At 39.5% G+C, this 23,877-nt stretch overlaps 1 protein-coding gene across 1 annotated transcript in view; it reads right to left on the bottom strand.

Moving 5' to 3' along the window:
- Positions 1-23,378, bottom strand: part of SRBD1 (S1 RNA binding domain 1) — a 131,003-nt gene extending 107,625 nt beyond the window's left edge. The window contains exons 1-12 of the mRNA XM_074163049.1: positions 23,271-23,378; positions 21,853-21,963; positions 17,153-17,343; positions 15,966-16,048; positions 15,350-15,515; positions 13,958-14,320; positions 12,312-12,478; positions 11,066-11,183; positions 10,784-10,922; positions 7,979-8,075; positions 6,411-6,546; positions 710-813 (exon numbers count right to left, since the gene is read on the bottom strand). Coding sequence (XP_074019150.1) covers positions 710-813; positions 6,411-6,546; positions 7,979-8,075; positions 10,784-10,922; positions 11,066-11,183; positions 12,312-12,478; positions 13,958-14,320; positions 15,350-15,515; positions 15,966-16,048 — 1,373 coding nt within the window. The 5' untranslated portion in view covers positions 17,153-17,343; positions 21,853-21,963; positions 23,271-23,378. The remainder of the gene's footprint in view (positions 1-709; positions 814-6,410; positions 6,547-7,978; positions 8,076-10,783; positions 10,923-11,065; positions 11,184-12,311; positions 12,479-13,957; positions 14,321-15,349; positions 15,516-15,965; positions 16,049-17,152; positions 17,344-21,852; positions 21,964-23,270) is intronic.
- Positions 23,379-23,877: the final 499 nt, after the last annotated feature.

Raw genomic sequence — 23,877 nt, 5'->3', positions numbered from 1 at the left:
AACATTGGAAACAGAACTATTAAATTTCTACAGTGAAAAGAAACATTTTTACCACATCCATTTCTCGGACTTGGCGTGGAAGAAAATACATGGTAAGGCAGTATCACAGCATACAATTTTTTTGGTTATTCTATTTTTGGATGCAAAGGTAGGAGTTTCTAAGACATCCTCAGAACAATGCCAAATATCTCAAATGACCAAGAAAGCGAAATCTGTCTTTTATACATGCAACGAAGACGCACAGTTTGAATTGAAGTTTGAATCCAGAGGACATCAAAGTGCAGTTTCAAAGAAAAAGAGTGACAGAGATATTGCACAAAATAACATATGTTTAACCTAAACTTTTGCAAAAAAACCCTTAAAATTATGCAGCATTAAACATCTCACTAAAGGCTTAACAAAAGCAACTTGTAAGAACAAACCATTAGGAAATAAAAGAATCACCCAAAATTTTTAAAAATTCGATTGCCTGAAGAACGGTGCCAGAACTCCCCAAATATGGCCAAAGGCATGATCTTTTCAGCATAATGCTACAGCAGTTGGAAATACAGAATAAGAATTATCCACTTGCTAATTTCATCTAATTTAATAAGTATTTGTTTAAATTGTTCTCTTAATGTAGCGAGACATGTGAGGTACTTTTCACTATGCAGCTGTCTATAGAAAGAAAAAAAAAAAGATTTCTGTAAGAATATGTATCCATGCAGACCTTTCATTGACACACCACCAACAGAATTCATTCTTCACCCCGTCAGGAATGTTGACCTTCACTGTCAGGATCTTCAGATTTTCCCCTCGGTTAATGGCCAGAATCTGAGTGCAAACATAAATGGCAAAGACAGATGACACACAAAATATCCAAAAGATAAACTTATCAACATTTGTGTACGCACTTGCTTGACATTCTGTAGCAAATCATGATGGTGGTACAGTAAATCAGTTCACAAAGTACTAGAATGTACAGATAATACCCACAATTTAAACACAGATTAAATCATTCTGTGGCATAACAAATCATACATTTTTTCCTGGAGTCTGCAGTGTCAAGATCCACTTTATCTTAAACACACTTATAATACAAGTCTGCATAAATTTAGTTGGTGGAATAATCTTGTTTAATAACCCAAATTAAAACTCAACAAAGAAACTGAAAAGGGATTACAATCAGAACTAGAGATCAAAACAGAGAAAAAGTTACTCCTAAGCTTCAGGCTTCATTTTGCTTCCCAAGATCAACCCAAATTTAAAATTAATTATGAGTCGGAACTTGTGACACAAAGGTAAACAGTCTAATTTGAAAGAGGATGAATTTTTGAGTTATTCACACCTAGTTCATAAATAACTGAAAATATTGACGTTAATACTAATGCTCCGGCCTTAAAATGTATGCACATTTTTCTGGCAGTCTGATATACACAACTGTATGTTCATGATCTAAAGCTAAATCTGTTTGCACATGTGCTATCTGCACACAGAGTTCTATTTTAAATGGAAGTCTGTGGCTCTGCATTTAAAACCGGGATCACAATACACATGCTGGATCCAGGAGGATGCTGGTGGGTATCTACTAGTCTGACCTCTCTATGAAGATGAGTGTTCACCTGAAGCAATTCTTATAGTATTTATTAAGAAAATTCACTGGTTAAGGGATTTTAGAAACAAGAGTTAGAAGCAGCTACAAATAAAAACCACATGTTTTTAGATTTTATTTCCCCTTCCAAAATACTTTAAAGTGAAAAAAAAAAGAAAAAAACCTGCTAGAAGTTGACATTCCTGTATGACTACACATGTTGCTGTATGTAGCAGGCCCTGAGCACTGTCACAACAGAGCATTCTGTGTCAATCATGAACTTTAATTCAATCACTAGTTAACTCAGACATGTCACATATGTTAAATACAATGGTTTAAAATGACTCCAGGACATCGTACCAATTTATATTCCTCAGCTTTACTGCTCCTGTGACATACCAGGCCTGACATATCATTGAACAGCAAAGCTAATAATAAAGATTGCACGTGAAATATTATAGCATCTGGTACCTTGACTGCCAAAGCAAATGTTTTCATGTAGAGATTAGAAAGACACATTTTAACAAATCAAATGCTTTCATGTTTATTCTGATTTTATTTTTTTAAAAAAGAGAGAAAGTTAAATGTCAAGCTAAAATGAAATCAAAATGATGCTCACAACAGAGAATGTATCCGATAGAATTATAATGTCATCATTCAGCACACTGTTAGCGGGGTCAATATTTGCATCACATTTTGTATCCTGGCACTCTGCAGAATGTGTCAGTCATCTGAACTTAAACCAGCTGTACTGCAGTCACTAATATTTTTTACATTTTTATTCTTAAACAATCTGCCTATTCTGTTGTGACATGCATTCAGAGAAGAACTATCATCCAAGAAACACTCAATTAAGAAAGTAATTACTTAATTTCTCCCCCTAAGATAATAAAGGGGGGTTGGGGTTGTTTTTGTTAGTTTTGGGGTTCTTTTTGGTTTTGGTTGGTTGGTTTTTAAGTAACAGGTTCAAATACAGCTATTTCAGACACAAAGTAAGCTTTTAGTTCTGGAGAAAGACTGTTTTCATGCAAGACTAGAACAGATCCAGGGGAAGGGTTAATAAAAACAACATGCATTTCTAAGAGACAGTGAGAACAATAATTTGATCTAGTCACAAGACGCATCAAATCTTATTCTGTGTATCAGAAAACTACAACATCCCTCATTTCGCATAGTTCTCTCTATGTTCCAGATCTACTTAGACTAACTGAATAAGTTTTGTATGTTTTGCCAAGGACTTCAATTTCCAATTCCTTTTTAAGTATGAGATTGAAAATAGAGCACTTGCCTCAAACATTACACTTTATTAATGAATTCTTTTCCTCCCACCAATTCAGTCATCTCCAAATAGAGAAAAGCAACCCCTAGGCGTACACAAACACTGAACTGTTTACAATTAGTCAAAAAATCACATAAACTCTTAAAAGACTTTCTTTCCTTAGTTGTTACATTGTTGGTATAGCTACCCAACTACATCCTAAGGGTCCAGTTAGGTTCTCCGTGCTGCCAAAGGAAGGAACTGTGGCTGAACCTCTCAACAGCAAAATGTTGCAGCTGGAAACAACCACAGGTATCCCATCATGTCAAAATCTGGAGTCAGCCTTTTTAAGCAAATAAGATGAGTCTTTTTTTTCCTCATTTCAGGTTTTCTATTTTAACTTTTTCAGTCAAACCACCTGACCCCATGCCTGATTATTTCGTGGCATAGAACGGAACCCAGAGCTACAATGGGTGCACTGACAGATGCAGAACCACAGAACCATGCTGGAGCTTACTGTGCGCCAGTTTATCTCACTGTAATACACACTGCAAGGCACTCTTGTGGCTACAAATGCTTTGCTCAAAGACACAGCTTATTCTTTTACAGGTAACATGCTGGTCTACTACCCATCGCCTTTAGTTACATATAAGCTAGAGCAGAGTTAGGGTTATACACAGACCTTTAAGATTAAGCACTTCCATACTCAGGCAATGACCAGTTCCTGCCCAGTATTTTATAGAATCCTTTATTTGCAACTCTGCAAAGAGGTGATTTAAAGCCGACTTCTACTTTTCCCTCTAGCTAGATGCATTGAGAACACTTGTCTGTGCATGGTCATCAAAGGAGTAGCTTCAAAACAGTGGATTTTGCAAGTGTTTTTCAAACACAACTATTTAACCCGCAGTCATGGGGGATTTGTAAATTTTATAAGTCCCTCTGAGTTTCAGGCTTCCCTATATCTTTTTTAGATATAAGCTTCTTTTTAAAATCCTGAACCAAACCAGAGAATTTTTTCACTTGAAGACATCTACATCTCTCCCAAAGCACATTCAAGAACACATTTTTAACCAGCTTTTTGAATGCACAAAAGTAGTATTTCTTCCAAGTCTTAGGTGAAGGAGAAACTAAGGACTTTTAGGTATTAAAAGGGATGGGTATAACCCAAAAAAAAAAAAAAGGGAAAAATGGTCATTTGCATCAGCCAGGCAGTAAGGTCAGGTAAAGAAATTGAAAGTTATGAGAAAGACTTTCAAAAGTACAGTACTAGGTCTTAAGCTTAAGGAAGAAATGGCAGATAAAGAAAACATTTTTTCTTTCCTTATTTCACCATCAAAACACAAAAGGGAGACAAAGAAAGGAACTGGAAAACTAATAAAGAACCAACAGAAATGAGAAGTTGCAATATTTTTACAAAATGGAACTCTGCAAATCGCATGTCGGAGGTGATCATAAAATGCATTTTTTCCCTCAACTAGTACAAAAGAGCCCTGACATCTCAGTGAAGCACAAACAACTCAGATTTTTAAGACTCATAATAGAGAAATATTCAATATTTTAGAATAGGCAATAGCAGTAATATACAGATGAAAGACAACACATAAGAATGCAAAAACATCCCATGATTACAGGACCACCAACTGCAAGAACAGTGGTTATTATTTCACTGAAGAGCCAGAATGGGAATAGAAATAGGCATTAAGGCATTAGTGACAGACACAAGGAGAAATAAACCAAAATAGATTGAGTTAATATTAACATCAGACAGACAAACTAAGGACGCATCCTGGATAAGAAACAGTTCAGCCACATGGTCAGAGTGCTGACCAGGTTCGGGAAGTCTGGCTTCCAGCTCTGGCTCTGAGCAACAGTTTTCCTCATGTAAAACAGAAAAAAAAGAAGTCTCAAAGATGTAGTATATCATACCATCATCCCATAAAACACTTGTGCATCCAATACACTTTGCATATCTCGATATCCACCACTGTGAATGCAGGAAAAACTAAACATTCTTTGACAGCCAAAGTATTCATTCAACAGCAAAGCACCCAAACAAACAAAAAAATATCCATACAGCACAACAACCTATGAATCTTTGTGATATGTCATCACAGTAGTCTTAGCTTACTCTGCTGACTTTTCCAGACTCACTAGAATCAAGATTTCACCAAATAGTTACTGATAGAAATACAGTAAATGTTCATACCGAGTACAAAGAGAACGATTACAAGTACCTCTTCAAACATCTACAGAAGGCCTGTCTATTAAAATCACTTGCAGTAATAGAATCCTTCACCTAACACCATCCATATTGGGAGGTGGGCGCAAGGGTTAAAAGTCAGCCCATACGTGTTGTGAAATATTTCTTATAATAGATTAATTTCAACAGATGCAAGAAAATCCTTTATTAATTCAAAACATCGCACAGGTTTAAAATAACAAGCAGAGAAAATGAAAGTGTATCACAGATAAAAGGAAAAGCATTCTGCTGTACAATAAGGCAGCCTTTTAAAAGAAAAGGACATTTCTGGTTGGAAGCAGCTAAGAGGGTCTTTTTGGTGTGGTTTTTTTGTTGTTGTTTTGGTTTGGGTGTGGTTTGCTTTGTTTTAGTTTTTTTAGGGGTAGGTAATTGTGACAAAAATAAGAGACAATTTACTCGGTGATTGACAAAGAAGCAGGGCAAAGGTCTTGACAGTTGCACTGAGTGCATCATATTTCAACCTTTGAACTTCAGGAAGAGGGGCTGCCTAGCTATCAATTCATCAGCTAGGAAGTTTGCTTTGTCCCTCAATTCTTTTTCTAATCATACAGGTCTAGGCCTGGGGCTTTGGATAACCAAATACAGAAGGGAATACTGAGGACTTGCAAAATAAACCTGTTTTTGGGGTAGTGCACAGGATGTTCTCCTGAGCCTGTTTCAATCGTTCAACTTTTACAAGAAGTTGCTGCTGACAAGAGCTGCTTTTGTAGATCACCTTCGATTACAGTTTTCTGAACCCTTCTCTGATACTTCTCACCAGTTTCACCTGGCAGGTCTAGTGTCAAATGGCTCAGAGTACTCTGACTCAGGGCTACAGCAAACATCCAAAGGAAACAAAGAATAAGTTTAAACACGTTTGCTTCAAATACTTACATTCCAACCAAGCGGCTTCCACTACTACACCACTACTACTGCAGTCTCACCCCTACAGACCATAAATTATCACTTAGCCTTAATCCCACTCCTGATAACACTTGCTATGCATTTGTCACTGAGGGAACAGAGGGAGGGCATGACATATGCTGAAAATAAATCACACCAGTATTGAAATCTCCAATACATAAATCATTATAAATACTTGTTTAGTGAGAATTAATTAGACAGTGGACATATTGAATAAGCAGTCCTCTGCTCAGTTCCTTAAAACAGAAATTAACAGCTTAGTACTGCATTTCAAGAATTTGAAAGTCTCTATTACCTTTGATAAGTGAAAAGCAAAATCAAGTATCTTTAGAATCAGTTTTAATCAACAAAACTCAAAAGCAAAACCATCTTTGCTACAGTTAAAATTATAAGAAAAAAAGACAAATTTGTAGGTATACCTGATGATGCTGAATGTTCTTGATACTACAAGAAAACTCATGGTACAGTTGGAATTTATCAATATCTTTTTCGTTTCCACTTTTAGACGACACTTTTGCCAAGGCTGACTGGATACAAATATACCTTTGCTGACATCTGAATAAAAGAAAAGTTAATTATGTTACAAGTTTCATGCCAAAATACAAGTCCTTAGTGCTTGTATTAAAAAAAATGAAGTTTGCAGTCAGCCTACTTACAAGTTATGTTAACTCTAATTACCTGTTTTTTACCTGTCTAATTACCTGCAGAACTGTCTTACATATCTTAATGCTGAGACTGACATAACATATACTAACAGGAACATACCAAGAGAAGAAATTCAAGTAGACCTTAGGAAAAGCTGAACACAGCCCTCCTCCTGAAGCCACCATGTGCACTTCAGTTTGGTCAATTATTGGTTCAACTTGACACAACAAGTTTGGAGAAGTGGCAAAAAAATATATAGTAGTTATCTATTTCACACAAATGCAACATCTCTCTTGAATCTACCTAGCCTCAGAATTCATTTCTTGCTTTGAGTACTCAACACCTATAAAAGTTTTCGTTATTTTTAGGAGTAACAGGGATCCCCAACAGACAGCTTCCTGAATACTCCTTATGATTATTATACATACAACACACTTTAGGATCAACAGGATACACCTATAGAATACTGCGTATCCAATTAAGGAGCTTCTAGCGGTCAAAAGAATGAAAGCAATAGTCTGGTAGTAACAGCACATCCTTTACAAAACAACCCTTTCATTGAAATGATCACATTGCTGTGCTCTTGATGAAGTTGGACATTACTCACAATAAACAGCAAACAAGAGTCATCTAAACAGAACTGAGCCAATTCAAACGAACACTACATGCTCCTAAGGCAGCACCTGTTCTTTGATAACCCTGTTCTCTGTCCCAGACAGTACACAGCAAAGGAAGCAAAAAAAAAAAAAACCCACAAGCATGCAATTATTACTCTCTCTCACCAACCCACCAGACATAACAACCTTGAAGTCATTATATAATGTAAGAAAACAAATTCAGCTAACACAGTCAAAGGATCAATAACTCCTGCTTTAAAAACAGTCAAATTTGTTTGCCTTATTGATTACCAATACCAAAATCAACCATCACTACACGCTAAATTACACTGACTGGTGTCAAGCAGTAAATTTTGGAGCAATAGCTTAAGCAGATGCACCTCTGAAAAGTTTTAGCTTGAAGGAAGTGCAAAGAGAGAAAGCCCTCCCTTACAGATCACTAACTGCATGGGAGATGGGCTCTGTACGGGGCAAAGCCACAGAGAACGTGTCAGTCTTTGGGAGTCACAGGGTCATGCCATGCTCACAACAGATCTCTCCTCCACTGATAGGCAGAAAAGCTAAATAAGATACCTCCAGCACAAGTGAAGGAACGAACCTAAATCAATCTCACAGTAACACTGTTTTCACATAATTTAAAAAAAAGTTTGTTATGTATCTGCACACTAGGAGACTGAATCTTATCATGTAATCAGGAAAGTTTGGAGATTAAGAGTCAAACTTACAATTTCCTGATAAAATCCAGTGTATCTTTATCTTTAGCGAAGATGTCAGCTAAAATATGCTGTACTCCAGCCTCCACTTCCTGGATAGTTGAAAGTCCTTAGAAGAAAAAACACTTAATTGTAAAAAAAACCTAATACGAAACACTACTTTACACAACTGCACAAGCACTAAGAAAATATATACAAGCTGAAAGAAAACTGATGCAAGATATCTGACTGATTTGCAGAGGTTTCAATGAAGAATCCTAATTCATTCCATTATTTTTTAACTAAGCATCCTTTCCAAAACATCTGAAACTCTTGTATTTTTAATGAGCCTAAAGTGACCAGTGCAGTATTGTAAGTCAAAATGACATTAAGAGAAAAATAGTGGTTTTTTTTTTTACTTTGGTGCTAACAGATCTTGACATTTACGATGCCAATGAATTATTTACAATAGCAAAATTCGATATTTGACTATACTTTTTGAGGTTGTAATAAAATGAGTAATTGAAACAAAAGTTTACAAGATTTTGCTACTGATACGGAAACTGCCTAAAATCTCTGCAGGCAATCCTGTCTTTTCTCTGTGTAACAGTTTTGTATTTCCAGTGGTTTGCAGTAGGAGTTTGCACAGTGACACTTCTGAGGTCAGGGCACCTTCATTCTCTCCCATGAAACACTGTTCAAACAGTTAAGTTATAAAATGTCTCCATAGACAAAGTATTCTAGAGAGCCGATAACAACATCTTTCAACTTTCCAACACACAAAACCATCCCTCGCTTCAAAAGGCCAGAGGAGGTGGCACAGTGTTCTCCTTAGCACAGCAGCTGAACTGGACCAGAACCAGAAGGTAATGAAATGAAACTGAAACTGACATCTTATATTTTAAATTAATATATATAACCCTGTTTCTAGCAAGTCAGTAACAAATGATTCAGAGCAAAAAGCAAGAGTTCTAGAGTTGGTAGATGCAGATATTTGATTTGAATCCAGAAACCTGCTTCTGATTGGGCTATCAGGTTATACAATATAAAAAAATTAATCTTGCCCCTTTTTTAAGAAGGGGAAGCTAAATTTACCTGCAAGAAAGAAAAATAAAGAAGTGAGGATAAGAATATGTTATTATATGCCTGAAATCACCTGAAGTTGTGGAATTTGGATCCTTACACCTATGAGTTAGTGTTTCTTATGGTAAAAGTAATGTCATGTCAGAATACAAAGCTAAGGGAATTACAAGACATGCATCACATTGAATATGAATTGAGACACTCAAGTACCAGAAGCTTACACAGCAACGTTATTTTAATTCCAGAAGAGAATTTGAGTAAGACAGAATAGGCAAAAACTGTTCAAGATTAAAGACTTAATCAAAACCTTCCCATTCAACAAGCACTACTCACATGGGCATCTTACTATGTCAATTGCAAAATGAGCACACATTTGTGTAACTAGAGAAATATTTGACCATGCATACAACTAAAGTTTTCTGGTGAGCCTGCTTCCTTAACTTTCAAATATCTGGCTTTGAAACATGAACTGATGTTTTTGTTTCAGTTTCTTTTTAGTGTAAGTTTAAAAACACTAAGAATTTAAAACAAATGAATATTAAGATACGCTGAAAACTTTTCTGTGTGGAAAATGGCTCATCCCTTCAAAGAAAATTTCACTCTGATCTCAAGCTTTATATAGGTCGTCAAACTGGCTCCCAAGTTAATATAAGTGACCCAGTTCATAGATTTATGTAATTTCTGATGTGCCTTTCAAATGAAAACCATTATATAAATATAAGAAAAAATATTTTTAGCACAAAATTGAAAATAGGTGTACTGATTTTTCAAAAACTGAAATATTTATGCTGCAACAAATAGCACTTCCTTCTGAATACACCCTACATAACTTATTTGGGCTTTCACTGTGAAGATTTTCTTTTGGCTCTTTAGACTCTGCCAGAATAATCTATATACTGCTGTACGAAGTAGTGACGTATGTTAAAATGCAGTAATTAAACAATTACAATATTTGGTAACTGATTTTCAATGCAAAGTTAGGATCATTTTATAAACAGTATTTAAATAAAGTAAAAGAAAACTGAAGTGGGAAGAGTAAGGGCCAGCCTCACTAAGGAGGTTCAGTACCTTTATGTTAAAATTCAAAATGCAAGTGTTGGGGCAGGGAAGAGTAAAAGTATGTCTCTCTTTTAACACCATAGAGAATGTTGCTGCAGTCTTCATATTTCATTGTCAGAGATTGCCCCCTACAGATTCACCCATAACTGCATCTACAAATACACACAATTTTGCAGTCTATATGTGACAATCATATTGCTTTGTTCACAGTTCAGAAATTACATCTTTTCCAACCCCTACTGCCATTCAGTAACAAAAATTCTCTCACTCCCAATCACCAAGGCCAGTTTTTATTAAGATATGCTTTCATGGGTGACGATAAAGACTATGAGCATAAGCCCCTTGTACAATCAGCATTTATTATTCAGTAAACAATTTTAATAGAACCATGGAGAGGTCTCAGGTGTGCAGTGCAGTTCCCTCTCTCTTACCACTAAATACAGATTTCAACTAGAACATCTCCAGATTTCTGTCTCTCATGTACCAGAATTATTACTGTTTACAATACAAAAACACAGGAAAGTTTGGAGAGCTGTTGCATTAAATGTAAACTCTTACCACATGTTGCTAAAAGAACTGTTGAATTTAAAATAGTTGCATAACTTCCACCAACATCACAACAATTAAAGTGATTCCCCTTTTAACACATTCTCAGACATTTAAGACATTACTGCTCACAGAAGCAGAGGCACTTACCTTTGGTATTGGGTTTAATGTAAGAAAAGAGATTGAGCTCCATAGGATTCTGCAGGAGGGAGAGAGCAGCAGGTTCTAATCCCAGCTGCTTGGCCCTCTGGGCTTTGGTGCCTTTACTCCCAGTTTTATAAGGTGCAGACTTAAAACAAACAGACAAAAGCCACAGGTATTAAAAGGCAAGGAGATATTTCACTCATGCTATGTACTTTGCATTATGCACTATTTAGTTACATGAGATAACATTTAAACTAAGGATTATCCAAAAAAGACAAGAGTACTGACCACATGGTCTAATTCTTCCAAAGTTCTGCAATTTAATAATGCTGTTAAAAGGCATCCAGATAATTTCCCTTCTTTCTTCAACTTTTGTATCATTGTATGAGTCTTCTTTGCAACAGTACTAAAATGCAAGAGATTGACATTAACCACCACATTTCACAGTGGATTAAAAAGGCTATTGATTGTGACCTTGTTTATTACACTGCTGAAGCTCTCTGAAACCCCTGAAGATCGTAGCTCATGCTAATCCTCAACAAACTGAGTCTGATAATCCAAAAGAGTTTCTAACTATTACTCTCTTTCTCCAATTAGTTCAAAACTGTATCAAAATATTTTGTGGTAGCTTTAAGAAAAATCATCAAACAATGCTCATAATCATTACCGCTATCTAGATTTTTTGCAAGATTACTGGCCTGGAAGCCAAATAAAAAGACCCTAAATCAAATCCATGTTGATGAGCACTTACAGCTGTAATTCGTATCAAGATAGTTCTGCAGCATCAAGTACAGGGTACCAGATTTTAAACTCTTAGACCTTCAATAGGATATCTGCGAGCAACTGCAAGCAGCAAAGGCATTTTGTTATGATTTAAATTATTTGTTCAAACAAGAAATCTCTCTTTGGAAAGACTCTCTTGCTAGGGGATAGCAGGGAGTACGAGGAAGACACCATGTTGACAGAACAGCTGGCAAGTTGGTTCCCTTGCCATCTCAAGAACATACAGCCACCCAAAAGCAAGAAGGAATGAGAGCAGTCTTATCCACTGCTGCAGCAGGCTTCGCCGATCATTTCTTTGCTGCAATGGTCTGGGACAGTTTAGCCTGCCTTTGTGGTACACTACAACCTCAAGTAGTGGTCTTCACTAGAGGCTTTTCTGCTCCAACCAGGGAGGCAAGGGAATCTTGGTGATTCTTTTTCTAAGGGTGCAGCTTACATCTAACAAGCTACGTATCTCCAGAACCAATAAAGTACTCTTTTAATAAGAAGTTTCTCTCTGCAGTTCTAGTAATTTTTGATTAAAAATTTGAATTTTTATTTGGCAATTCATAATGTTAGATTTCTTGTTACTTAAAGTAAAAAAAACTTAAACAAAACCAGACAGGTATCAAGCATAATTACCTCAGTTTTAAACGTTTTTCTTTCCTTTACAATTGTTGCGTGCACAAAGTACCAAAACAAGGGACACAAAAGCATCAGCACGCTGTTACTAACCTTACCCACAGATACCTCCCTGCATTAACTTACTTACCGTAGCTCTTCCAATGTTTGCTGCACTTCCCGCAAAGCATCAGCCTCCAGATTATTGATGAGCTCTTTTCGATACCGAGCAATAAAAGGAATCGTGTTTTCTTCTTGAAAGAGGCGAATTAAGTTTGCACATACCCATGGTTCCACATTTGTTATTTCTGACAATGCCTGTCAGGAGCAAAAAAAACATCGAAAACACCAAAACCCAAACATTTAAGAAAGGTGATAGATTGCTTTAAACAGCCTCTTACTCAAAGTACATAAGCACCCCCAGAATATTACGCTGGCCAGCAGGGACTACTGTCCTCCCTAAGAGAGGATGTCAGCCTTTCCATGCATCCAGCCACCATACTCAGTACTTCAGCAAGACACGCAGCAACCAATGTTTCCAGAAACTTGCAACTGCAGGAAAAAAATGCAGGATGGAATGTCTCTTGGGAAGAGGAAAAAAAAAGCAATAAAAAAAATAAAGACAACAAATTGCACATGGCAACTCAGAAAACTCAGAACTTTTTGTTTAACTATGAATTATGGTAATGTCGGTTTAAAAAAAACCAAACAAAACAAACAAAACCCACAAACCCAGAGGTGATCCAAATCCCACCCCACTAATAACTGGAAACTTTCGTGATATTACTAAAAGTTTCATGATGAACTAAGCCTCATGAAGTTAAACATGATTTTGTTAAAATTGGGCTTTCTAAAGATAAAGTTATAGTGTATCAATTCAGAATCGAGGACAAACTGTGTAAGTACCTTAGCTTAGTAACATTTTAACTAACATTGTTTGTTTCTACTTCGCTACAGTTATTGCCATATACAGCTGATATAAAATATTTCCAAAAGTTTTATTCTGAAGCCTAAAAACGCAACAACTCCTGTACAACCACATTCACTGCTTTTAGAGCAATACAAAAAGATCAAATTCTCCACCCGCATTTCCAGGAATATTTTAGAAGACTCAGGAACAAGTTTTTACACTTCTTAAGCAGACAGTACCAAGGATGATGAATAAGATTGTATTCAATTTATTCCCATTCTGTTCTTATTAAAATCTTCCATAATCACACCCAGCCCCCCAGAACAGGTGCTATCCTAAAACTGTCTTCATCTGAACAGCTTCAAACTTAACATCTTCCAAAACCAAAGATGATATCTCCCTTGATGTCATTGTTGTTCCAAGAATGCAATCTCCTCCTTGATGATGCTGTGAATTGATATCAAATGAGTTTCTACAACAAAACAATCCACACGAACTAAATCTTAAATTCTGAAGCTGTGCACACAGACATACCACATCTTTCAGTATCCCTTCCTGCAAGAGTTTCAGCTGACTATATCCACAAAAAACCCCTATGTGAGAGGAAATGTGCAAACTGTTACAGGCAAGCTTTGTACTAAAGACTGCGTAAATCACAGATATTAGAATAACGTTAAAGTTCGAAGTTTCAACAGTTACCAAGGAACATTTACTTTTATACATGTATATGACAATTTAAGCTGAGGTTAAATGACTGCTTAACAGCACAATGATTCTGACACTCCAACTGATGCCAGGAGGACCGAAATTGTATGTTAAAGATTGTAACTGCTAATTATGTAGGAAATGGTTTCATTGGTACCTCAGAAAAGGAAAAGATCTCATACCTGTACAATATCCCAATTCATTTCAAATTCTTCTTTTACTTTGTTGCCTCCTAGATTTTTAACTGGCTTTCCTTCAGGACATGTAGACGACTTGATCTTCTTAAAAGGTGGTTCACCAGATGCAAAATCCTCCTCAGATTTCTCATGTTTCACTTGACTTCCTACTACAGGAATGCTTGTTGAGGGTTTTTCATCACTCTCTAAGCTCTTTGCATTCTTCCCTTGGAATGAGTTTATTTCCATTTTTTTAGGCGCTTGTGGCTTTTGATTTAAAGTTTTTGGTTTAGTGCCTACACCTTCTTCCTTAGGTTTTAGAAGTTGCATTCTATTATCTTCTGCAGGAGCAATAGGCAAGGATACATCCTGTCAAAAAGGCATTGAAACCATATTAAGCATTGACTGTTATGAACTGGTTCAACACTTCAATTAAAACCTAGGAAGGCTTGATACCAGACATCACTTCCCCAAGTGATGTCTCTGTCCGGCAAGGAAGTCCCAAGCCAGAAATCAAGTAACCTGAAATATATCTTGCGTGGAGGAAAAGATACAAACGTACCCCAGCAGAACTGTGATTTTAAAGATCAAATAAAATTATCCTGGGAAGATATTTAATTGGGCTCTCCTTCAGAAAACACTGAACTGCAGTCCCTGCCTCCACTCATCTCAACAAAACAGGAAGCTGGAGGGCAGGTAAACACTCTTCTATCGAGGTGTTAGGCGCAGCACGGGAACTGCAATTGTGATTTGGTCTGCTAAGATATTGTTTAACCTTGGACAAGCGACACCTTCTTTCCTGAATTTACCCATAGATCTTCTTCATAGTCAAGAATGTATTTCTCAATATGTCACATATGTCAAAACATTCAGAAACATTAGCATAAACCAGAAGGACTGTCTTCTGTCATGATCTCACCTCTGGTGTTAATCTTTGACAGAAGTAAGTAACTTCTGATAGAAGTGCATCTTACATCCATCATAATAAAAGTTAAACAGCCACACAAGCAAACATAAGTACAGGCCTTCATTTTGTACCCAGCTAGTCAAAAGGTAGAAGACACCAAAGGTGCAACACAGAAACCAGCAATATTACAGTGTTTAGTTTTCATTACAGAAAGAACAGAGGCATTTATTTATTTTCATTGTGGAAGAGATCTCCAGGAAAAACCACGTCTCATTATCATTGGCCAGAATTTTAAAGGAGGGCCCTTAGATGCAGGACACTAAAATACATAAGAAAGCCACGTTTATCAAATATACTGAATATTCACAGTAACAGTGGAATCAGATGAGCTGATCAGACTCAGGAAGCCAAGCGAACCACAGTTGGAAAAGTTCTGCCCATGTTACTTGCCAATCACAGTAATCAAATGTCTCTTGCTTACAGATACTTACCATTTCCTCTTTTATTGATACCTTCTTGACCTTTTTCCTGGCCACAGCTGACCGTGGAGCAGCAACTTTTTTAGTTTTTGCCTCATTTTTCTTTGGCAACTGACGTCTCTTGGCAATTTTGCTTTTTGGCTCCCACTCCTCCTCTTCCTCCTCCGATTCAGAGCTCCTGAAAAACAAATGAATGCACAATATTGCTTGAGAGAAGAATAAAAAAAACAACAACAACAAAAAAAAAAAAAAAACATAAGCAAGCCAGTCTGAGTGTTTTCTGACACGAAAGGAAGTGAACAGGAAAAATGAACAGAAAGGTACACAGGCACAACAAATACAGGTCTTTCATGCTGTTGCACAGCTAATGGCTGGAATAATTTACCAGGCTTTCCTGAAGCTGGTCACTGGGATGTGTACACATCTGATTCTGTATGGACAACTGGCAATTCAGTTTCACCCTACCTTCACTGTGAGCACGAAACAGCATAGGTAATTTGTGGTTTATAATTCAAGCTTTGTGCATTAAAACTTTTTAATCAATCTCAGAAACTGAGCGTTGCTCTCACACAATTGCTCATGATTAGCATAAACATTTAAAAAAAAACCTTAAGGGAAAAAATCTTACGAATTTAGAAATGAAGGTAGTTCATCATCTTCTGATGTATGGGCTTTGGCTTCAGATTTCACCCTCCTTGGTAGAGATGACATCTACCAGAGGCAAGAAGAGAGAAACAGAACACTTGGTTGAAGTTGCAGTCTCTTATTCAGCCCTTCAACTCACTGCCAAGTGTGCCCTCATAATGTCTTCACCAATCACAAAAGTTTCCTCTAGAGCAAGTTCAGATTTCTTAGTATCCAAGAATTTAGGCCACAGCAACACACACTCAACAATCTTTTCAACTGAGCAAATAGACAAGCCAGCACTACAGCCTCTCAAATGATTTTTCTCTTCAAATGGAGGTAATTATCTGGCTTGCATGTAAAGCTATCCTACCAAGAAGAGTACTGGTTCTCAGACATACTATTGGGTGTCAATTACATACCGTGCATAAAAAACAATCATTTTGAAAGAGCTGGTCTTTAGCATATAGGATGCGTGTAAATCAATTACCAAAGGTAAAAAGGAAAGGCACATTCTCCTCACCCAAGATTCATACCTACAATAGCTGCATTTCAGTTAATCAGTTATAGAATTTTTGGCAATGGTTAGGCCCGTGAATTTCAATAATCACATTTGGCAGCTCTAGTTAGAGAATTTTTGGTACCCTTAAAATTTTACCTGCCAGAAAATTGAAATTAGAAAAATATACAAACAAACAGAAAACCATAAAGCATTTCTATTACTATAACATTCATAAACATATTTTACCTATATCCAGTACATTTTCATCATTCTTCACATTCTATTCTCCAATGTTTTGCACCTTGACCTCTGATCCAGCCTTACCACTGCAATGCAAGCCTTAAGGTCCCATGTTTGCACATACAAACTGGATGAGTATTTTGCAAAGGGCTATTTAACTCAAGGGCGAAACGCACTTTAATCCAATTTCATTCTGGCCTCTGTTCAAGCACAGAAGCAAAACTATTGTAATCTTCAGCACCACAGTGGAAGGAGGACTATTAAGGTCTACATCAAACAGCACTAGCTATTAGCTTGCTTGCCAAACGCCGCCTTGTAGCAATCGTCATGGTCAGTAACAGCATTTTTGTGCTGTTCCACTGACTGAAATCCCATTACGTGACTGGTTACAATACATGTCTACCACAGGAAAACAGAAATCACTACAGAACCAGAAAAGTATTACTCACTTTATTAGCTTCCCAGGTGACTTCTCACTGTCAGTTCTGAGACACCTGCAACTTCACCCAGCCACTCTGCTTCTCCGTTTTCCTTTGCTCTTTATTGCTGAACAGTCAACATCATAATACTGAATTGTATATTTATTTGCAATACCTCAAAAGCATGAAAATAGCATTTCCATTTTATACTGCACTTTAATCTGTGAATGGGAAAAACAAAAAACGTTATTCATGTTAGCAACACCAAGATTTCCAGAATTAGGTGTATCTGATCCATTTTTTTGCAGGCACTGGGACACTCTTCACATGGTCAAATCTCGCCATTCTCTTTTCAAACTAGATATTTAGCTTACAATATTGTTATCAGTCATGCTTCTTCAGCTAATCCAACTAGGTGAGGTCTTTTTAGTGTTCTAGGCAATCTCAGAAGCCAGTGATCAGTTTTTAAGCATTCTAGCCAGCTTCTTCATACTTACCCACTGAGCCACAGCAAGGAAGAAGGAAAAACCCAACAGGCATTTTCTCTCACTTGAGGCAAGCATTCTCCCTACATAACACCACTCTCTAAACTTCCCTGACAGTTTTGGACACTCAGCACATCACCATGATAATTTTCAGGCTTACCCAAAAGGCCAGGTAAAAGGAAAGCCTTATCTGGAAGGTCCTTTTTCTGCTTATATTTCCCCTCTCACCTCAAGTGGCCGAGGGCAGGATCTCAAAATATCCCATTTATAACATTACATGAAGAAAGATTACAGCAGGAGTAAAACTTAATCTGTAAAGTTAATAGTACTTCCTGCCATCCAACACTGGTGACTGACTTAACTCTTCACATCAGCATATGAATAGGAGATGAGCTCCTTAGTTTGTGAAACCAGCCATTTTCCACGTTCTTCATGAACAGATTAGTATTCGCTCCTACATACTTAAGTCTAAGTCTTCTCGTCTTCATACAATGCACTGAATGAAGTAGAATTACCACATAGCAAATATAGAAATGGCATAGGAAAGCATGAAATAGAACAGAAAGCGATATGTAACAAGGCTAAGTCTTTATGAGACACTTCAATGTTTGGTTTATTTTTTCTTTTGATTCCTTGGATTTTCACTTTAAAAAATAATTAGATCATCTTTCAAGTGTTCATCACAGATCTTCAGAAAGCGGGAGAAGTATCAAACATGTTTGATCCAGAAGATCAAAGATAAGACCAGCACAGACTCTGTCCCACTCATCAACATTGTGTTGGTTCTTACAAGCACATAATGAGTTGGGACTGGCCTCAGACACATAAACGCCAAGTTTAATTATATTATTAATCTACTAAATATTCTTGAGAAGAGTGGTAACTTTGTTCCTAAAGGCTTTTGTACCTGCACTTAAAGTTAATTTGAACTAAGGTAAGACGCAAATTTAAAGCACAAAACTTACTTCAGAATAACTCTCCATGAACAGACAAGCCATGGTCAGAAGCCAAAATGGAGTTCTACAGCTCAAAATAAAAGCCCAATACCAAAGAGCATCTGTGAGATTAATGCCAAACACGGGGTATCACAAACGAACAAAAACATCCCAGTATTTCACTGTGAGGTGGAGCCAAGTCATAACCACATTATTAGAAGAGGAGGTATACACCAAGCTAGCTATACTTCATATTTGTAGAAAAAGAATCTTGCAGTTGCTACATATATTCTTTTTGTTTACAAAGAATCATGTTTTTATTCGAATCCACAAAAGTACTTCTGATTTGATTCCAAATTGCCAGACAGCTGTCTGCTAAATTTTCCTCCTGAGCTGCCTGCGTTAGGGTGTGCTAACACCTACAGTTAATGACTAAGAAAAACAGTCCTTCTGTGATTCACTGCAGAGGGGGAGGCAGAAAAGAGGATGAAAAAGCAACGAGGCTAAATGCCACTAATGATGATGAATAACTACTACAGATTTTTTTTAAAAAAGCTTAGAGACAGTCCCTGAAGTGAGGCTGGAAGACTCAAGAAACACGCAAACACAGTTATGCTCCACCTGAGCTATCTACAATGCTGACTGTACTTGACTACATGACAAAGCAATCAAACAAGCTATCACCTGCTCCATGCTCTGCTTCTACAGGGACATGGTCCCCCATGTCTCCTGCCTTGAGTGTTGAGGGAGCTAGGAAGAGCTTTATTTACCCTCCCACAGCATGCTAGGACAAAACAGTGTGAAGTTGGCCACTTATCTCCTATTATATTTTCCAGATAGACTGGCATCAGTGGGAAAAATTCCTTTATCTCTTCCTTCTCTGTCACCTCCAGGTAACCACACTCTGAGGAAAGCTTGAGAAACCCTGAGAAAGATCTGTATCCGCTTCCCAAATCCAGAAAAGTCCCACAGCTGTAGAAGAGCTGAGTCCAAAGCTGACAATTTAAGAGTAACCAATTTACATTAGATCAGAGAGATCAGAGCAAACTTGTTTCCCTTCCTGTGTCTGTGCTGAGTATTACTGTACCTTATCATAGGAGTTCACGGTGCTGGACATCTCCTGTACTTATCACCTGGAGGAAGTAAACACACAGTATCCAGCGATGTGCGCAACTTACCCAGCCACCCTCTGCAGGACTTCACTGGCTTGCCAATTGGCATATTGAACTCCTACGAGCTCTGTTCTAGAAGCTCTCCTCACACCTGAGGCCAGCAAACTTCCAAGAAACATTTGCTAATAAATTTTTTCTTCTTTTATGTATGCTGTCAGAAACTTTGCCGTAATTAAAAAAAAAAATAAATCTTTTCTTTGAGGAAGAGAGTTCTTAACAATCATCGCATCAACAGTATCCTAGTTCCATGTCAGGCAACGTGAGCTAGGCCCTGGAAACTTTGGCCTTGCCCACATACTTAAGCTCCCAACTCATGTTTCATTTCAGATCTGTCTGTGCATGATCTTCCATTTCTGTGCAATAGGCTGAAACCTTAACACTGAACCCTTCATCCCCTATTCAAGGGAATTAAAACCCTTCTGCTTGACCATCTCCCAGATGACAGCAGGCAGCATGAAACATCATTGCTTGAAACACCCGAACTCTTTACTTCTCACTCTCAGTAATCACTAAAGCCTTGCTTCACCACAAAACCCAAAGCAGTTACAGCATGTTCTTCAAAAGTACTTCTGCTTAAAAAAAGAAAGAGGATTGCGTAGAGCTATTACACTCACCAGTAAAGAAGAGTTGAAGTTATTTAACTCATTGCTATTGTAGATATATTTATCTCCCAGGTCTACTCTCCAAATAGTTTGGCATCAGTTTTGTTGCCAGTTCTTTTGTTCCCACCATTTCTATTGTCTGCTTCCAATGCAGAGCTCCGCAACGCACTCGAGTTATCCCAAGGGCTGTAAATAGCACACTTCTCCCTGCCTGTCAGCTACTCATTAAAATAAGGCCAGTGTAGTTCAGTGTTGGGCCCGCCAGGAATAAAGAAGAGTGACAGGGTAGCTCTTAGCATATACTTCACTGTACAGAATCTTAATGTGGGGATCCACAAAACATACAGCAAGGAGGTAATCATTCCTCTGGTCTCTCTCCCCAAATAGGCGTTCTAGGCTGCACATAGAACAAAAATAAAGTGAGGCTTTAAAGGCCATATTATGTTAGAGAGCAATCCCCTTAAGAGTGTCATCATATGTGAATGCAGGTAGCATAAGCAACTACTTGCAGGAAGAAAATAATAGTTGTAAAGTAATTAGATTAAAAACCCCTGCCTCCTCCCTGCCACACTCCCCAAACTGCCCAAAAATCCCAGCAGTAGCACAAGGCTCAGTTTTGTAGTTCCACCATTAGAACAACAATTTTCAGGGTCAGAAATTGTTCCAGTAATCCAAATAGACTGTCACATCTTCTACAGGGCACTTTAAAAAAAAAAAAAAGTATGTAATAGTTGAATGTTATAGAAAAGACTATACTTTCACAGTATGATCACATTAACACCACTATGGCAAATAGAAATCTCATAACCTTACTACATTGTCACATAAGTCCCTCATAACTAGCAAAATATACACCTGAATATCAACAAAGTCTACTGCACCTTACAACTTAATCAAATAGATTTGTCTACCTGAAGGTACAGGATTTAAAAAAAACAAACAAACAACACAGAACCAAAAAACCACAACAGCAACACCACACACATACTTGGAAATTAACTTCATTTCAGTAACTGCAAAAAAAATCCCCCTTCCAGCAGAAAAGGACATGGAAACTTCTAAAGCCCTTTACCCAGTTCATCTAAAATCGGGCGTTCCTTCCAGAAAGGAACTCTGTCTATGCAGGAAGCTCCTCAAACTTTGCTCTTCAGCCTCTGCTTTTCTAGCATGCAAAAAAATAGCGAGCATAATAAAAATTTGCATTTTAGCACACAGTACTAGCCAAACAACAGTTTGGCATCTGGGGCAGGACAATAAAAAGCACTACGAATCCCACAAGTGAATTTCAGACCCTTATTAGTAGCAGCAGAATGGCCCACTTCAATAATTATTTGATTTTAAGACACCTCCATCGCATGCTAGAATAACTTCCTAAGAAGAAATCGAAGTGTGAGCATACTGTCAGCAGCAAGAGGAAAAAAAAAAAAGCTATGCAGACCAATGGTAGGGAGTTGTATGGAAATTATTCTACCACTCCAGAAGGTTTTTATCAGCTGTAACAACTAAGTTGTACTTCAAAATATAAATTAAACTTACTCCAATCCTCTCAGGGTTGAAACCTTGGAGAACTCCCAGACACTTTTGCTCAGAGAAGCTGGTGCAGTAGATTTCCAAGGACTTTTCCTGCACAAAGCCAGTCAGGACCGCCTGAGAAAGAAGTCACAGACGCAAATCAGGAGACTCCAGTGCTAACTGGAAATTTACAGCCAGAAAGAAAAGGGAGAGACATATCGGATATGCACATACAGCAAAACAGTTCCCAACGCTAATCAGAAAGGAAAAGGTGTAAGACTAGTAGGAGTACCACCTACTGCTGCTAGTTACAGAAGTACCACCACAAAGACAAACCACCAAGGTTGTGCCCTTAGAAAGTATGCTCTCCTCCAAGCCTCTTCCTGTAACTAGTGGTCCCACTGGGAAAAAAGAACCACCTGTGTTACACAGCAGCCCGCCAATGAATAAGAAGAGGGGTGAACAGGAACGTGGGGGAACAAGCACTTTCCATGCATTTTTTTAAACAACTTATCTCAAACCACCTATGAAAACAGACAACATTATCCAAAACAAGGGGGATACTGCTTCTGATCCAGTAACAGACTGCCACATCATGCAAAACTACGCTTTTCCTCCAATCCAGAAAACTAGCCATAAGGTAACACTCCCATCCCATCAGGACGTTTTCACTCCTGAAGGACACAGGAGATGTGCATCTGTTCTGCATGGCGACAGCCACAGCAGAGTTTTATCACACCAATAACACTCATTCCAGAGTCTTGCAGGCACAAGGGCAGTTGAGAGTAAAGCACTGTTTGTGGCTCGGTGAATCACTATCACCCAAATCACTGCTTTTCGGCCCAGAAATGCGACCGACCTTAAAATACACTTTAGATGCTTTGAAGCCCTATTATTCCCCAGGCGACACCCCACTTTCGTCAGATCTGTTAACAGCATTCAAGACGAAGCGTTAATGGATGTAAATTTCACCCCCCCTCGCCTGGAAGGGCATCAGTTCCCACGGGAACAAGCCCTCTCACAAGCCCCTTCCTGCCCCCAAGGGAGGCGGGGGGCACGGGAGGCGTCCCAGCGGAGGCTGGGCGCCTCACACGCCCCATGCCGGTGGGTGCCCCGGCCCCCCCGGAGCGCTGCCGCCCGCACCCCCGGTCCTGCTCGCCCGCCCCCTTTGGCTCTCGCACAGCGGGCACCCCTTCAGGGCGAGGGCGGCCCCGAGCCGCCCTTTTCCCCCCCGCGCTGGGGCATAGGTAGGGATCAGAAACGGAGGCCCGGGAAGAAAATAGCTCGCTTCCACCTCAACAACCGAGACAACAGGAAACCCCCCGCTTGCCGGCGCGGAGGCCGCCGGGGCCAGCGCAGCCCCGCAGGCCGCTGCCCGCCCTGCCTCACCCGCGCCCTCGGCCCGGGCCCGGCAAGGGGCGGGAGGCTTCCCCCGACGTTACCCCCTGCCGCCGGCTGCCGCGTTTGAAAGGGCCGCCAGGGCGGCCATGGCGGAGCCGCCCGCCCGACGCGCCGCGGGGAGGAGCAGGAAGCGGCGGCCGCGCCGCGCCGCAGGAAGCGGGCGGCGGAGGGGTGGGGGGGGCAGGATCAGCGGCGGCACCGCCCCTCGCCCCGCCCCCCGCCCCCCTCCCGCCAGCCCGCGGCGCCGGGGCTCCCCACCGGTGCCGGACAGCCCCCGGGGCGGAGGGGCCGGCCGCGCTGCCGCCGCCAGGTGGCGCTGGGCGCTGGGGCGAGCGTGGCACGGGCCCGGGCCCGGGCCCTGAGGGGGGGGGAGCGGAGCGGCCCGGCGCGGCCCGGCCCGGCCCGGCGGCGGGAAGCCGGTTCGTGCGCTCATGGCGTGCGGGATCGGCGCTTGTACCGGTGTGGAAACCTGTGCGGGTGTGGGTGTCTCTCCCCGCGCCTCAGCGGACCTGAGTAAGGGGGTTCGGTCAAGCCAGGCCTCCCCCGTCCCCGCATCTTCGGGCGGGAGTCGGTTGCAGTGGGCCCTGGGGAGGGCCGTAGGCTGCGGCACCGTGCGCCAGGGCCCAGCGCGGCCTGGAGGTGCCTCAG

The sequence above is a fragment of the Numenius arquata genome, chromosome 2 (assembly GCF_964106895.1).
Source record: "Numenius arquata chromosome 2, bNumArq3.hap1.1, whole genome shotgun sequence".
Classification (NCBI taxonomy): domain Eukaryota; kingdom Metazoa; phylum Chordata; class Aves; order Charadriiformes; family Scolopacidae; genus Numenius; species Numenius arquata.
This window is presented reverse-complemented; position numbering and strand designations above follow the sequence as displayed.